Consider the following 15,188-nt stretch of genomic DNA (forward strand, 5'->3'; position numbering starts at 1 on the left):
GGCTCTGGGAAGCTTTAAACGCTGTGTTGGGTTTCCAAGGGTTCCTTGAAAGATGAGAGCTGCAGCCTCCCCCCTTTCCTGCCCGGGAACAGGAGGTGACCATCTGGTAGCAGTTTAGAGCGAGCCCTGGCTCTCAAACGCTGCCATTGTGTGGTGGGAAATAACGGGGCGCCGGCTGCCCCGGCCCCATAGGGCTCTTACGTGTCCAAGAACCCGAGGAGAGCTCTCTGTGCTTAAGCAAGCAAGCAAATGTAACCCCAGGGTTACGGAGAGCACGCCGGGGGCACCGGGGTTTAATGGGAAGCAGTTGGGCGCTGCGGCCGCGACAGGGCTGGAGGCTCCGGCTGGGAAGCAGGTCCCGGAGGAGTCAGCATCCCTTGCTGTTTATTTTGGTCTCCTCCCGAGCTCTGTGCATAGATGTTTCCTTGTATAAAGCCTCCCCTGGCCTGCTGGCGGGATATTGTGTTTAAAAAGGGAAGAGAGGAGGAGCAGATGTTGCAGCTGTTCCCTGGCTGACCGCCCCGGGGTGCCCGGAGCCAGGCTGGCAGCGTGCTCCAGAGCTTCCAGCTGGGAGATGTGCAGTCCTTGTGCAGGAACCAGATCCCTGTGGCATCCGAGCAGCCCTGGGACTCCCAAGGAGGGACTCTCCTTTGGCCAGAGCTGTGCGTGTGCGAGTCCCCAGTGCCACTCACTTGTGACAGCTCTGGGAGACTCTTGGCTGTTGCATGAGCTGCTGGGATTTGAACCAGACCTCTGCCCTCTCTCCCCAGTTTAGAGGATTTCTAAAGAGCAGCTTTAGATGGTTAAAGTATGGTTAAAATGGTTAAAGTAGCTGATGGTGTGTGACCTGCTGGTGCCTGGCTGGGGGGTGACCAGGAGGACACAGTGGCCTCACTGTGCAGCCACCCCCAGCACCGCTGCATGAAATAGAAAGAGAAATCAATGTTTTCTCCTTTCCATCTCCTGTGCCTGCTTTTGGGGAGCATTTGAGCAGGGTGAAGGCCCACAGTTCTCACCCCCAAGCTCCTGTCTGGCATGGAGCACATTTGGGTTTTCAGGAGGGCAAGTCCTTGTGCACAGCCCGTGCCTTCCTCACCCAACAGGAGGATTAGCAGGGCTATTTGTGAAGCCAGCCCTGCAGAGCTGGGTGGTGCTGAGCTAAACACTGTGACCTTGGGAGGTTTGCAAAGGCCTGGTCCCCAAAGGGACATTGCAGTGAGCGGTTCCTGACCCTGACATGATGGTGGTGGGCACTTGCATCCGATGGGAAGCCCTTGGAAATCTCATTTTAGGGGATTTTGGGCTTTCCCTGCCCAAAAGCTGCTGCCTTCAGCAGTGGTGGATTGAGCCAGAGATGTGTGAATGGGTCTGGAAGTGGATGAAAGAAGCACAAGCCAAAGGCAGCGCAGGCTCAGCCCCACGTGCACCTCCAGAGGAAGAGAAGGAAGGGTGGTGCTCAACTCCTGCAGCACCTTCCCTGCCCAGCTGCCTCCAACACCAGCCAGGCAATGGGATGGGCTGGGGGAGCCCTGCTTGTGCCCCAAACCCCCTGCAAAGTACAACAGTGGGGACAGTTGTGCAGCCTGGCCAGCCCAGGCCCTGCTCAGGGCAGGGACACCTTGTTCAGACTGTCAGGGGTGTGACAGGGACCTGGAGCCCTTGGGGACACGGAGAAATAGCCACAAGTGCCCATGTGGGACCCTGGCCCTGGCAGAGGGGTGTGGGGCCCTACAGCCCTGCCCTGCCTGCAGCTCCTGTTTTTGTGAGGAATACGGACACTTCCCTGCAGGAAGCTGGGAGGAGGGTCATCTGCAGCAGAGGCTGTTTACTTTCCTTTCCTGGCTCTGGGCAGGACACACTATTTATAAGGTTTTTTTCTCTTTTTCTGAGAGCTGTTGTGCTTCCTGAGGTCTTTCTCTCTTCCCATGCGAGGAGGAGAGAGGCAGTGCTGAGCAGGGAGCTCGGTCCCTCTGAGGGCCACCACTGCTGAAGGTGACATTCCTGAGGATCGTGTTCATGGCAGGGGGGCTCTGTCTCAGAGGTGGAAACACAAACCCTTGTGGTCACAGCTCTCCTTTCTCGTGCCTGGCATGTCTGACCTTCTCCAGAGCACGCTGAATTCAGGGCCGTGGCCAAATGTGCCAGCAGGACAAGCTGGTCACCAAAATCCCTGTGAAACCATGAGATGGATACCCCATCCTGCAGAGCCATGGGTGAGGAAGCTCCTGGGTTGTCCCCAGGCAAGTCAGTGCCCCTGCTGGGGAGGGAATGCCACTGGGACCTGGGGCTCCTCATGATATTGCTGTCAGAAACTGTGCTGAGCCATTTCTGCCCTCTTTGGGGTGAAGGTTCCTCGCCCAGCCCCTCAGTTCATGGTTCTGCAGCCCTGCCTCGGGCTTTTTGAACCCCTTTGTGTCTGGGCTTTGACCTTTTTCTCTTTTCTGCAACAGGGCTCAGAAGGACCTGGAAAAAAATTGATTTTGGGTGTTATAATTCAGTCCAGCCCTTTGATAAGGACAGGGGCTGGCTGTGCTCCAGAAAGACCACATGGGTGGCATTGGGCAGGTTTACCCTGGGCTTGGGGCACTCTGTGGGGTTTAAAGTCAAAAGAAAGGGGCCCTGTAGGTCAGCACTGCAATGGAGCTACCCACCATTTCTTTAGGAAGTGGCAGCAGGGCTCAGAGGAGTGGAGATGATGGATGTGGCTCATGTGAGGAGCCCTTGGAGGTCAGCAGGGCTGTTTGTGTCCAAAGCTCTTTAGCGGGTCAGAAAGAAATCCCCCAACCACTTGGCACTGAGGGGTCTCCAGGGCAATGTCCATTAAGGAAAGATTCTCATCAGCATTTCCTTCACTGCTGGGTTCCTTGAGAGCATTCACCCTGTTCCTCAAGACATCTCTCAGGAGGTTATAGGGCTGCTTGTTGAAGGGAAGAGGTGGAGACTGAGCTGGCTGGAGGAGTGACAGGCAGGCTTGAAGAGCCTGACGTGGACAGAACTGTGGCTCCATCCCTCAGGGAGCTGCCAGGGCCGGTTCCTCTGCTGCTCTTGCCCACCCAGCTTTGCTCAAGGCCAGGCAGGGCTCCCCGTCGGGTCGTCCCTTCCGCTCTCTTTGTTTCCAGCAAAATGCAAGCTGGGCTTGGCTGGAGCATTGTTTTAAACGTGGGGGTTTGGGGAAAAAAGCCCAGCTGAAATGTTAATTTCTGGATAAAGTGTGTGATGGAGAAGGGAAGCTGTAGAAAACCTGTGCTGGAGGGTCAGGGTTGGAGACCTGAGAGTTCCAACACATTGAAACATTTTCCACTGATGCTTTCCACTGTGGGGCTTTTTTTGGATTAATTATTCTGGGGATGCTGAGAGCTGTGACTTGGACACAGAGCTGCAGGGCAGGAGCTGTGCCAGCACAGACTGCAGGGCAGGGGGTGCTGCAGGGAGCATCCCACCCCTGTGAGCAGGTGATGGCATGGCTGTGAGAGCTCTACAGAAAACAGATAAATCTGAGAAAAAGCATTTTCAGTTTTCTTTATTGCCTCCCTCCCTTCTTCTACCAATGTGTGAATATTTCTGAGACGCAAGACATTTTGTCAGGAGGTGCCCTTTGAGGACCCTTCCTGGGTTTACAGGGGGGGTGAGTGTTGTGCTTTGGTGCTTTCCTCTCTCCATGGCCACAGAGCGGCCGTGGTGCTGTCCCCATCAGGCTGACACTGGGGTTGGAGCTCTCTGTGCATCCCTCCCTGCCCATGCCAGCTGGGACCCCACCCTTGGGAGCCCATCCCAGACTCCTGTTGCTTCCCAGCAGTTCTCATGCTGGGGTCTGACCCACAGCTGGGGGACACGTGCGTGTGTCCATTCACGTCTGTCTGTCCCTGAGCGCAGAGGGGCTTTTGCCAGGTCACTAATACAGAACATCCTGGGGTGGTTCCTGCTCTCAGGCTCCTCAGTGCCCATCCAGGCTGGTTTTACAGCCTGGGGTTCATAGGGAGGAGTTTTGGGGCATTCCCCCCAAAAGGGAAAGCAGCCCCAAGTCTGTATCCTCTCATTTTTAACCCCTGGCAGTGTCCCCAGTGCACCCCAGCTCCAGGGCCCTGCTTTCCTCTCCATCTCCTCTGGTTTCCTGTGCTGCTGCCAGGGGATGTCAGCGTGGCTGTCCCAGCCCCTGCTGCCAGGACAGAGGTGACATCTGCGGGTGTCAGCGGTGTTGGAGCAGAGCTGCCACGTGGCTGGGTCCCCTCCTGTCCCACCGCTGGAGCCAGCAGTGACCGATGGCTCCTGTCCAGCAAACGGATGTGTCTGAGGGATGGAGCGTCTCCACGTCCCCAGGCCCTGCCCTGGGCAGTCACAGCAGCCCTGGAACACGGATGCTTCCATGGTGGCTCCTCTCCAGCTCCACCCCAGGGAGGGGAGGACCTCCCAGGAGGAGGCAAGGCTGGGCTCCAGTCTCTCCCTGGATGGCCTGTGGGATCTCAAGCCCAGGTTTTTAAAGGCTAAAGCTCACTGCTCCTGTTCTGTTGATGTGAAGGATGTGTGGACTCATTGCTGATGCTTGTGCTGGCTGTTAGCAGTGTAGCTGTCACCACACCAGCTCAGCCTTGCCTCCTCTGGGATCCCAGGGCTGTGCCTTACCCTGCCCTGACCCTGTGCCTGCCTGGGGGTTCTGTAGGGATCATGGGATTTACAGCCCGTGGCTTTTCGACGGAATCCAGCAGTGATTCCCTTTCTGTGGAGTTCAGCCTTTTGTTTTTACCTGGCTGGGTCCTGTAAGGAGCAGAGATCAATTGTCCCTTTCCTTGTATCGGGGTCTCAAGTCCACGTGCTCAAAACACTTTAGTCTTTGGTTCATGTGGTCTCTAGGTTTGTTTTTAAGGATAGAGCTTCTGTGGCCACCACCTTTGGTTTTCTTGCTGCATTTATATGGATCTGGTGCTCTCCTGGGATTGTTTTCCTGTTCCCAACTTGGACTTTGCTGGCAGTGCTCAGCAAAATCTGTTCATCCTTTGGATGTGAGAGGGAAAGCGAGGTGTTGGAAGATCTCTGTCTTCCCCCAAATCCAGTGCCCTGCTCCCCTCTGAGTGTGGGAGGGAGGGCAGTGTGGGGATGATTTCTGCTCTGGGGCTGAATTTCCTGGCCCTGATTTGTTTTATTAGTCTGTGTTTAACGTGTCTGAAGAGGCAGGGCCTTTAATCCCCAGCTCCTTAAACGGCTTACAAATGCTGGGATGAAGGAGCAGAAATGGAGTTATGAGCCTTGTGCAGTGTCTGTAAGCATCTCTGGAGACACTTAGGTGGATGGTCACTAAATCCTGAACCACTTTTCATGTTTTTCAGCTCTGAAAAGATCCTTTGAGGTCGAGGAGGTAGATCAGTCTTCAAATTCCTCCACCCCACAAAGACGGGCCCCGAACACCCTCCTCAGGTCCACCGTGTCCAGCTCCACGCAGAAGTTTCAGGAACTCGGCGCCCGGAATTTGGAGCCGTCCGCCCGCCATGCGGAGCCCACAGTCCAAAGGTCCCCCAAGCCCCCTCTGAGGAGAGTGGAGCTCTCTGGACCCAAACTGCCCGAGCCGGTGTCCAGAAGAACAGAAATCTCCATTGACATCTCATCCAAGCAGGTGGAGAACTCCACCTCGGGCTTGTCGCGGTTCGGCCTCAAGCGAGCAGATGTGGGGCACAAACCCCCCGAGCCCGCGGCCAGGAGGACTGAGATCACGCTGGGCAAGCCCCAGGAGCCGGGGCTGCGGCGGGCGGAGGCGCCGGCCTCCAAGATCCCCGAGCTGCCGCAGCGCAGAGCCGAGCCCGCCAGCGCCGTCGCGCCCGACGCCGCGCCCCGGCGCCTGGACATCCAGGTGGCCAAGGCTGCGGAGGCCCCGCGGCCAGCGGAGAGCTCCGAGCCCGCCCAGCCCCAGCAGGCAGAGCCCAAACCGCAGCCGCTGCCCGTGGAGAGCCAGCCCAAGAGGGAAGAAGGTGAGTGCAGGCCTGGCTGAGGCTGGGGCTGGTCACTGCCTCGGTGTCCCACGGGAGATGCCGAGTGCTGCCTGCTGCTCTCGGCTCCCCTGGTGACGCCTCTGGAGGCTGCCCTGAGCTCTGTGCCCACGTGTGTCCACACGCAGAGCTGGTACCCTTGGGCTTATCCTGCCTGAAGGAGCTGTCGGGTTCAATCAGAAATTCTGTCCGGTCTAGAAGGAAAGAAAAGGAATTGCCAAAAGCCTGGGTGCTGGGAAATGACAGCTCTGCCAGCTCAGGCCCTGCCTGCACACCCACAGACCCTGGCAGGGCTCCGAGGTGCGGGAGAGGTGCTGGCTCTGGAAGTGGTGTTGGGATATTGTTGTTTGGTGGTGTTGTTTATGGTTCTGGGGCAGGAACCGCCTCTTCATTAGCAGAAGTCAGGGATTTTTGACCTTGGAGACAAAGTCTAATAACATCATGGACCAGAGCCACTATTAAACTGGAGACCTGGCTTATATTAGCCCTATCTTGTTTTCAATTAGTTCCATATTAAAGCCAGCTTCCCTCCCTTACCAGCTGTCATTTATTCCCCATAATGTTTCAGAGATTTTCCTTTCAGACCTGTTAATTACTTTTCCATTCTCCATCCCCCATGAGCTCTGTCCTGTGAGGGATCCAGTGGTCGGATCGGGCACCCCCTCCCTCCCCACCCTGTGCCTCTCCCTGGGGGCTGTGGGATGGGGTGGAGTGGCTGAGCCAGGACCTGGGAGGTCCATGCCTGGCCCTGGAGCTGGACCAGAGGTTCCATCCCCTCTCCTGGGTGCAGCCCTGTGGTCAGGCCCTGCAGAGAGGCCAGGCTGTGGTGTGTGCTGGTGTGAAACCAAAGGCAGGAGGCAGCAGGGAAGCTGATATCAGAAAGTGTTTTTTTCTTACTGTGCCTGCTGTAGGTGTGGCTTTTCTCAGCTGGGCCATCTCCAGCTGGGCACAGCCGAGCTCTGAGCCCCAGCCCCAAGGATGGGGTTTGTGTGAGCCCCCTGTCACCCCCAGCTGCTGTGTGTGGTGCCCAGGAGGCCCATCCTGCCCTGTGGGTGGGTGCTCAGCCTGGTCCTGCTGGGTCTGGGCTGCTCTGAGGGTCCCAAGCTCTGAAGCCCACGGCTGGTTGGGCACTTTAAGAGCAGAGGGCTGGCTGAGCTGCTGAATCCTGCAGCTGCCCAGGGAGGGGAGAGGGGGGACAGCTGCTGGGATGAGTGTTACCCCTGAGCCCAGCTGTCTGAGTCTGCCCTGCAGCACAAGCCAGCCTGGGTCTGGTACAAAAGGGGCTTTCATTCCTAATGTCTCCAAGAACCATCTCAGAATGGTTTGGCTTGGAAGGGACCCTAAAGATCATCTAGGTCCAACCCCACTGCCACAAAGAGCCAGAAGACAAAGCTGGAGGGGTCGTGAGGGCTCTGTCTCATTTTCCCTGGGTGTCAGCACAAGGCTACAGCCCAGGGTCACTGCCAGAGCACATGTCCCCTTCCTGATCCTCCATTGCCATGGCTTGAGGTTGCCCTGGTCACACAGGACCCCATTTTGGGACGCTCCTCCTCTTGGTCCACAGCACCCACCCTAAGGTGATGCTGGGCAGGTGCGTGGCCTCTCTCCTTGTTGCTGGTGCAAGAGCACAGAGAGATCTGGGGGGGCTGCACAGGGACTCTGGGGATGCCCCAGGATGGGTGCAGTGCAGGCACATTGCCTGTGCTCACCAGCTCCACTGCAGCTTGGGCCCCACCACAACCCCCAAAGGAGGACGCTGCCTCTCTGGTGTCTGCAGCAGAGACAACGTGTGGCAGCTCCTGCTCCAGGGTCTGGGTCACCAGGAGATGCTCCTGGAGCACTGGACACCCCTGGATCCCATTGCTGGTGGCTCTGCAGCACAAACAGCTGAGCAGGGATGCAGGCAGCTGCCTCCAGCTGCCCTCACTCCTGTGCTGGGACTTGCCTTCCCCAGCTGTCAGGCTCAGCTGCCTTGGCCTGCTGCTGAAGGTATGCAGGAGAGCGTGTTGTGCAGGAAGGGGCCGGTCAGAGGAGAATAACAGTCACAGGGAGCTTGGCAGCTCAGAACAAACCACAGAGGAAAGGAGTAATTTCAGTGCTGAACTTCATTAGGGTAGCTGAGCCCGCTCCAGAGCTGGGCTTCCTGAGGTGTGAGGAGAGCAGGAGGTGTTTGATGGGGAAAATAAGAAATTAAGAAATATTCCTCCCCATCAGTGTTCTCCCTTGCTGAGTCTTTGGGCTCTCTTACACTCCCTGGGGAGGATCTGCTTTGTTTGTGCTGCTATAACATTGAACTGGGCCATTAGTGACAGAGAAGTGGGACAGAGGCACCCATCCCTGTGGGATGTGCTACAGCAAAGGCGGACTTTGTGTCCCCAAAATCTCCAGTGGAGGTTTTGTGTGGCTGGTGCTCCCCAGCTGGGACAAGGAGATGCGGTGGGATGACCAGGTGGTGTGGATTGCCAGAGCAATGTGTGAGCTGGGCTGTGCAGTGGGTGCAGGCAAGGGAAGGACATGCAGAGGGCAGAAAGAGGCACAAACAATTAAAAATAGCCGTAAAAACAAGGTGAGGGGAAGGGCTGTTCCTGAACCCGCAGCCCTGGGCACTGTGGGAGGCTGTCCTTGCTGTGCAGGACTCACCAAATGTGAATATCCAAATGTGAGTGGGTGGGGGTGACCTCTCCAGGGCTGTGGGCACTCCCAGGCCCGGAGCACTGGGCTGGGATGGAGCTGGCAGAGGAGGATGTTCCTGCCCTGTGCTGGCAGGACAGCTCTCAGCAGGGCTGTGGTGCCAGTGTGGCAGGAGCTGGTTCATCCCTCTGAGGAGAGGATCAGGGAACTTCATCCAGAGAGACCCACCTGCCCTTTGCAATGGAGGGATCTGGTGGGATCCTCGGGAGCTGGATGAGGAACAGGAGAATCCTCAGGAAAAGCCACATCAAATCTGTCATGGGTGATCCTGACACAGCATCCCATTCCACTGTGCTTCTCATCCCTGGCACTGTGCTTGTGTGGTTGAACATCTTGGCCTTCTCTTGTTCCTTGCAAAGTCTGGTGGTTGGGCTTGGAGAGCGGGGAAGGCATTGCTGGCCCCAGAAGAGTGAATGGTTTCCATTTTGGTTTAATAGTCTGTTTTTACTTCCCCCAGTCCATTGATGGCTCGGTGCTGGGTGAAGGCTCAATTCTGGGATCTCAGGGGATGGATTGGAAGCACTCCCAGATGAGAAGTGAAGGCTGGATTGTTCTGATGCTCCTGTTTGTCTCCTCACCAGCTGCTGTGGCTGCCCTGGCGCTGGGGACAGCACTCAGCCAGCGAGGCAGGCTCTGTCCCACCACTGCTCCTGCCCTGTGGGCCTTCATGGCAAGGGTCCTCTGGAGTTTGTTGAGATAAATCAAGGCAGATATCATGAAAAATGGGAATATTCACCTAAAACAGGGATGTGACCTTCCTCTGTGTCCCAACCTGGGTCTATGCAAAACAGTCTGAACATCTCTGAGCTTTCAGCTTCATTGGAGTTTTTGTCCCATGGCCCCTTTGGGACAGCCACACGGGGTGCCAGGTGCACCCTAAAACTCAGCAGGGTCCCCCCCATCTATTTTGCTGCACAACAAGCAGGGCAACACCAGGAGAGCAAAGCAATTCAACTGTTTCCACTCTTTTCTCCAGCTAGAACCCTTATGGAAAGACTCTTTAGAACTCCCATAGAGCTGGGTTAAAATTTAAACAATTAAAAAAATACTTAAAAATAGAAAGAATGAAATGTTGAGATCCACTGGAATCCCTGTGAAAGCCACGACCTGTTGCTGTGTGGTGGGGGCTGCAGCCCTGTGCCTTCCCACAAGTTTCAAGCCCCAGTCCTGCCATGGGGATGGAGAAGTGAAGCCACACAAGCCTTGGGATGACTTTTCTCCTGTCCTGTGCTGCTAGGGTGACACCAGGCGTGGGGCTGCAGGGGTTATAGAGATTTGGACAAACACAGCGAGGCTCCCTGGGATGGAGAGCCCAGGGCTGAGGGGAGATGCAGTGAGTCACCCTTTCCAGCTCTCTAACAGCACAAAGAGATTAAAGCTGTAGGGAAATGTTTCCTCCAAAACCAGCTGACAGATTCGGGCTAGGTTATGGGCAGTCTTTTTTTTGTTCTTGTTATTATTTTTAATGGGAAAATTCCTGCAGCCCAGGAATGGAGAGGCTGAGTGGGAAACGCTGAGTCTCGGTTTGTGAACCGTGTGAACGCAGGTGCCAAAAATGAGATAATCTGGAAAAATCTAAACCTGCAGTGCCTGTGACTTGGAAGGAAGAGCAGGAGCATGTGTGGGGGAGAGGAATGTGTCCCATCACGGAGACACTGCCTGATCCAGGAGATCCAGGACACTGTGTGCACGGGGAGGGCACTGCCTGATCCCCCTCCCTGCGTGTGCCCCTTGCTGTGTTTTGGGCTGTTTTGGGCTATTTTGGGTTGTGTTTTGGGCTGTTTTGGGCTGTGTTTTGGGCTGTGTTTTGGGCTGTGTTTTGGGCTGTGTTTTGGGCTGTTTTGGGCTGTGTTTTGGGCTGTTTTGGGCTGTGTTTTGGGCTGTTTAGGGCTGTGTTTAGGGCTGTGTTTTGGGCTGTTTTGGGCTGTGTTTTGGGCTGTTTAGGGCTGTGTTTAGGGCTGTGTTTTGGGCTGTTTAGGGCTGTGTTTAGGGCTGTGTTTTGGGCTGTTTAGGGCTGTGTTTTGGGCTGTGTTTTGGCTGTGTTTTGGTTGTGTTTTGGGCTGTTTAGGGCTGTGTTTTGGGCTGTGTTTTGGCTGTGTTTTGGCTGTGTTTTGGCTGTGTTTTGGCTGTGTTTTGGGCTGTGTTTTGGGCTGTGTTTTGGCTGTGTTTTGGTTGTGTTTTGGGCTGTGTTTTGGGCTGTGTTTTGGGCTGTGTTTTGGGCTGTGTTTTGGGCTGTGTTTTGGGCTGTGTTTCGGGCTGTGTTTCGGGCTGTATTTAGGGCTGTTTTGGGTTGTGTTTTGGGTTGTGTTTTGGGTTGTGTTTCGGGCTGTGTTTTGGGCTGTGTTTTGGCTGTGTTTTGGGCTGTTTTTGGCTGTGTTTTGGCTGTGTTTTGGCTGTGTTTTGGTTGTGTTTTGGCTGTGTTTTGGCTGTGTTTTGGTTGTGTTTTGGCTGTGTTTTGGCTGTGTTTTGGCTGTGTTTTGGTTGTGTTTTGGGCTGTGTTTTGGGCTGTGTTTTGGCTGTGTTTTGGGGTGTAATGTGGGCACTGGGTGACGTGGCTGTGGTGGTGCTGCACGTCTCTGTGTCCCAGGAATGTCCCCAAGCTCGGTGGGTTGTGTTCATCTCAGCTCACACTGGCACACACGTGTGCCCCTTTGCCTGGGGGTTGCTGTGTGGGTGCTGTCCCATGTGGAAGCTCCAGCTGGGCAGGATACACCCCAGGAGATGTCCACTGCAGCCAGCCAGACCCAGGAGGGTTTGTTTGCCTTGCTGGAAGTCCCTGAGGGCCCATAGGAAAAGCAGCGACCTCCCCAGTGCAGCTTCATTATGCAAAGGGATAGTTTCCCACAGGAAACACCACCGTTCCCACTTCCTTTCTCTGCCACACATCATGTCTGGGACCAGGAGGGGGCAAAGCTGGGGATGCTGCATCCAACATCACAGGGACCTGGAGCTGCTGGGGAGAGCCCAGAGGAGCCCACGGGGCTGCTCCAAGGGCTGGAGCCCCTCTGCTCTGGAGCCAGGCTGGGAGAGCTGGGGGTGCTCACCTGGAGAAAAGGATCCAGGGAGAGCTCAGAGCCACTTGCAGAGCCTGAAGGGGCTCCAGGAGAGCTGGAGAGGGACTGGGGATAAGGGATGGAGGGACAGGACAAGGAGAATGGATTCCCACTGCCAGAGGACAGCATTAAATGGGATATTTGGATTAAATTCTTCCCTGTGACGATGTTGAGGCCCTGGCACAGGGTGCCCAGAGCAGCTGTGGCTGCCCCTGGACCCCTAAAAGTGTCCAAGACCAGGCTGGATGGGGCTTGGAGCAGCCTGGGATGGTGGAAGGTGTCCCTGCCATGGCAGGGGTGACACTGGGTGGTCTCTAAGGTCCCTTCCTACCCAAACCAGTCTGTGATTCCATGCTGAGCTGAAGAGTGACCCTGGTCCTGGCCTTAATGACCTGGCAGCCTCTTCCATGGCTGGGGTGGGTCTGTGGGCGAGGCTGTGTGTCCATGCCATCTCCTCACCTCCTGAACCTTGCAGGAGGGATCCAGGGGTGAACCTGTGTCTGTAGAGGTCAGAGCCTCCTGTTCCAGGCAGAAGGTGACCGACTGCAGGGTCCCCTGGCTGGGGCTGCAGGGTGAGAGCCCTGAGCACCCTCAGGAACCTGTGACTTCCCTCTGTGGTGGAAACTGGGGCAGCCCCTGGACAGAGGTGCCTGTGCTGGCTGAGAAAGGGGTGAGAGCTCCCGCCTGCCGTGGGCTTTGTGTTCATCCAAGTGGTGCTGAAAGGCAGAGGGAGACGCAGCCCTGGCTGAGGGGAGCGTGTAGGGACCAGACCCAAGAGTTTCTCTGTTTATCCCGTGGTATTTGCATGTCTGCAGCCGTGCTGGGGGAACATGCTCCCCACCCTTCAGCTCCTTTGGATCCTCCAGCTTTCTCACATTTAGGTTAATCATCCTACAGGCTGATAAGGCAAATAAAATCCGTTATCTCGGCCAAGATAAAACAAAGAGTTTGCTTTGATCTCCTGCAGTAAGGCCTGGCCGCTGGTTTTGTGACTTCTCTGCTGTCTGCTGGGGGAGGGAAGCGATGGCAATGGTGATGAACCTTCTGTAATTAAGGAATCGCTCTCTTTTAAGCTATTTCTAGACTGCTGTCCCTGCCTGAGATGTTTCTGTTGGCCAGTGGTTGAAGGGACACCATAGGCTGGGTGCAGTGCCAACTCCATAAACTCTGGCAGAGGACTGAGTTGAGATTATAGAGAGATAACTTTGTTTTGAGAAGATCAAACGTTGTTGTGAGCAAAAAAAGATAAGTTGACAGCAAGGCAGTTGTGTTCTTTACACTCCTCCAGCAAACAAACAGACACAGAGACACTTCCACATTGTCCAAAATGCCGTGGTGAAGCTGAAGTGAAGGTGGCTATAAATGGAAAAAGCAGCTGGTCTTGGATTGCAGCCTGTGCTCAGACTTCTTTGGGCCCAGTTTTTCTTACATCTGTTCGAGGTTTTAAAGGAGGGATGTGAGGAGAGAGCTGCTTTCCTTTGGGTTGGTTAATTTGGGTCACTCATTTCATTGATCTTCTGAAGTGGTCTCTGCACAGGAGTTCCCAGGGTTTCTGTAGGGTCACATGAATCAATACTTCACCCTCTTGAATAATTTTGATTTATCTTGGCACGAAGGTAACGCTGGGAGACAAAGCTGGACCCAAGGGCCTGGTCCAAAATATTCTGCAAACAACAAAACTTTGCAGATGTTTATGCATTTATGAAAAGCAAATAATTTTAACAAACCATTCAAGGTTGCTGTGCCAGCCCAGGAGTGACAGCGTGGGCATTTGGGGTTGCTGGGTTTGTATCACGTGCAGTTTGTTCTGTGTGGAAGCTGTAGGCTGGTTTTGCATGGCAAAGGCCATTTGTCCAACAGGAATGAAGGATGGCTGAAATTAAACATTTTTCTACACCCTGAAGTTCAGAGGTTGATGATGCTCTGTCAAATATGAGCATAACCTTGGATTTATGTTTAGCTTTTCAACCCTTGAGATGTCCAGGGTTTGAGTCAGGTGGTCTTTCCCAGGTGTTCTCCTCTATTATTCCCAGAGTCAGAGATGGAGGTGAAAAGGGATTTGCAGCAGCACAGAACTGGGTAGGGCATTAATCCCTCGTCCTCATGAGTGCTTGAGAGCCCCCCCAGCCAGCCTGGTCCCCTTGGGTCAGGTTGTTCTGTTGCTGTGGATGATCATTTGCTGAAGTGTGTGTGTGTGTCAAGTTTTTCTTTGATGCTTATCCATAGTACTTTAACTTTTTATGGTGGCTCTGCCTTCCCCCCCTTTCTCCTCCATGCTGTACGTGGAGTGGGACAGGCATGCCTTCCCTCTTTCAAAGAAAAGCTTGTGGAGATCTCAGAATAAGACGATTAGATGGGAATCCAAAAGGATGTGGAGAGAGCAGTGATAAAATTAATGATATGGAAGCTCCTGAAAGGAGCTTTCTCAGGCACAGCTGTGTGGTAACTCACAAGTCTTGAATTTTAGGGCATTGCTTTCAACTCCAGCTCAAATGCACCTGGGGCGTGTTTTGTGTGGGCTGGGTAGATCTGGAGGGACATCACAGGAACTGCCCTACCCAGCTGGGGCTGGAGCCCCTGCCTGTGTTTGCTTCCCCTGTGTGTTACGACTCTGGATGGGGAATTTTGCTCGCTCTGCCCAGCATTCGCTCTGATCTGGGAGCTTGTGCTGTTCCCTGCTGATGCACTGAGGAGTTGGTATGCTCTGGACCCTTCTCTGAAGCTTGTGGAGGTACAGGATGAGTTCCTGGTTTCAGTCTCTGAAGGTACAAATGTGCAGGCTCGTGCTCCATCCCATGCGAGATACATCAGGGCACTCACTGACAACTCCTCCCCATCTGCAGTGAAAATTATGGACCAAGAGCCAGAAAAACACTGAGGAGATGGCAAAAGTTTGTATGGCACGAGAGCCTTTGCTGTCCACTCCTTCGTTGTCTTGGAGGAACCCCTCTGCCCACTCCAGCTTCTCCTTTTGTAACAGGGAGCTGGTGGATGTTGCAAGATGCCAGGTTCAGTCCTTGCATTGGGCTCTTTCTTCTTCCAGGTTCAGCTGGTGATTAGGAATTAGCTGGTCCTGCTTGCAGAGCTGCTGTGGGATTGTGCAGGGTGGGAGAAGCCACTGCCCAGGTCACTGGAGTGGCTCTACAGAGGGAGGTCCTGAGCTGTCCAGGAGGAAAGGGATCTATCAGGTGTTTTCTGTATCCAAACCTTGCCACTCTGCCTTGCTCGCTCCTAAATTTGAAAAACCCGTAGTTTGAAGAGGAAATAAGGATTTGGAAGGCAGACTTTGGATGTGTGGGGAGCAGATGTGGGATGGATTGTGCCTCCTGATTGATGAGTGTTGGAGGCTGCTGGCACTGAGGGAGGAGCAGGAGTGTTTGGATGCTCTTTGCCTCATGTCCTCTTCCCCTGCTTCCATCTGGTGCAGGCTGGATGGAGAATGGAGATTACCTTGGAATTGTCCAGATAT

General features: G+C 54.7%; 1 protein-coding gene across 4 annotated transcripts in view; it reads left to right on the forward strand.

Moving 5' to 3' along the window:
• Positions 1–15,188, forward strand: part of SEPTIN9 (septin 9) — a 137,280-nt gene that overhangs the window by 76,721 nt on the left and 45,371 nt on the right. For all 4 annotated transcript variants that reach the window (XM_086856684.1, XM_086856683.1, XM_086856681.1 and 1 more), the window contains one exon: positions 5,322–5,957. In XM_086856684.1, the coding sequence (XP_086712810.1) occupies positions 5,322–5,957 (636 nt within the window). The remainder of the gene's footprint in view (positions 1–5,321; positions 5,958–15,188) is intronic.

This window comes from Cyanistes caeruleus, chromosome 19 (genome assembly GCF_971803275.1).
Source record: "Cyanistes caeruleus chromosome 19, bCyaCae1.hap1.1, whole genome shotgun sequence".
NCBI lineage: Eukaryota > Metazoa > Chordata > Aves > Passeriformes > Paridae > Cyanistes > Cyanistes caeruleus.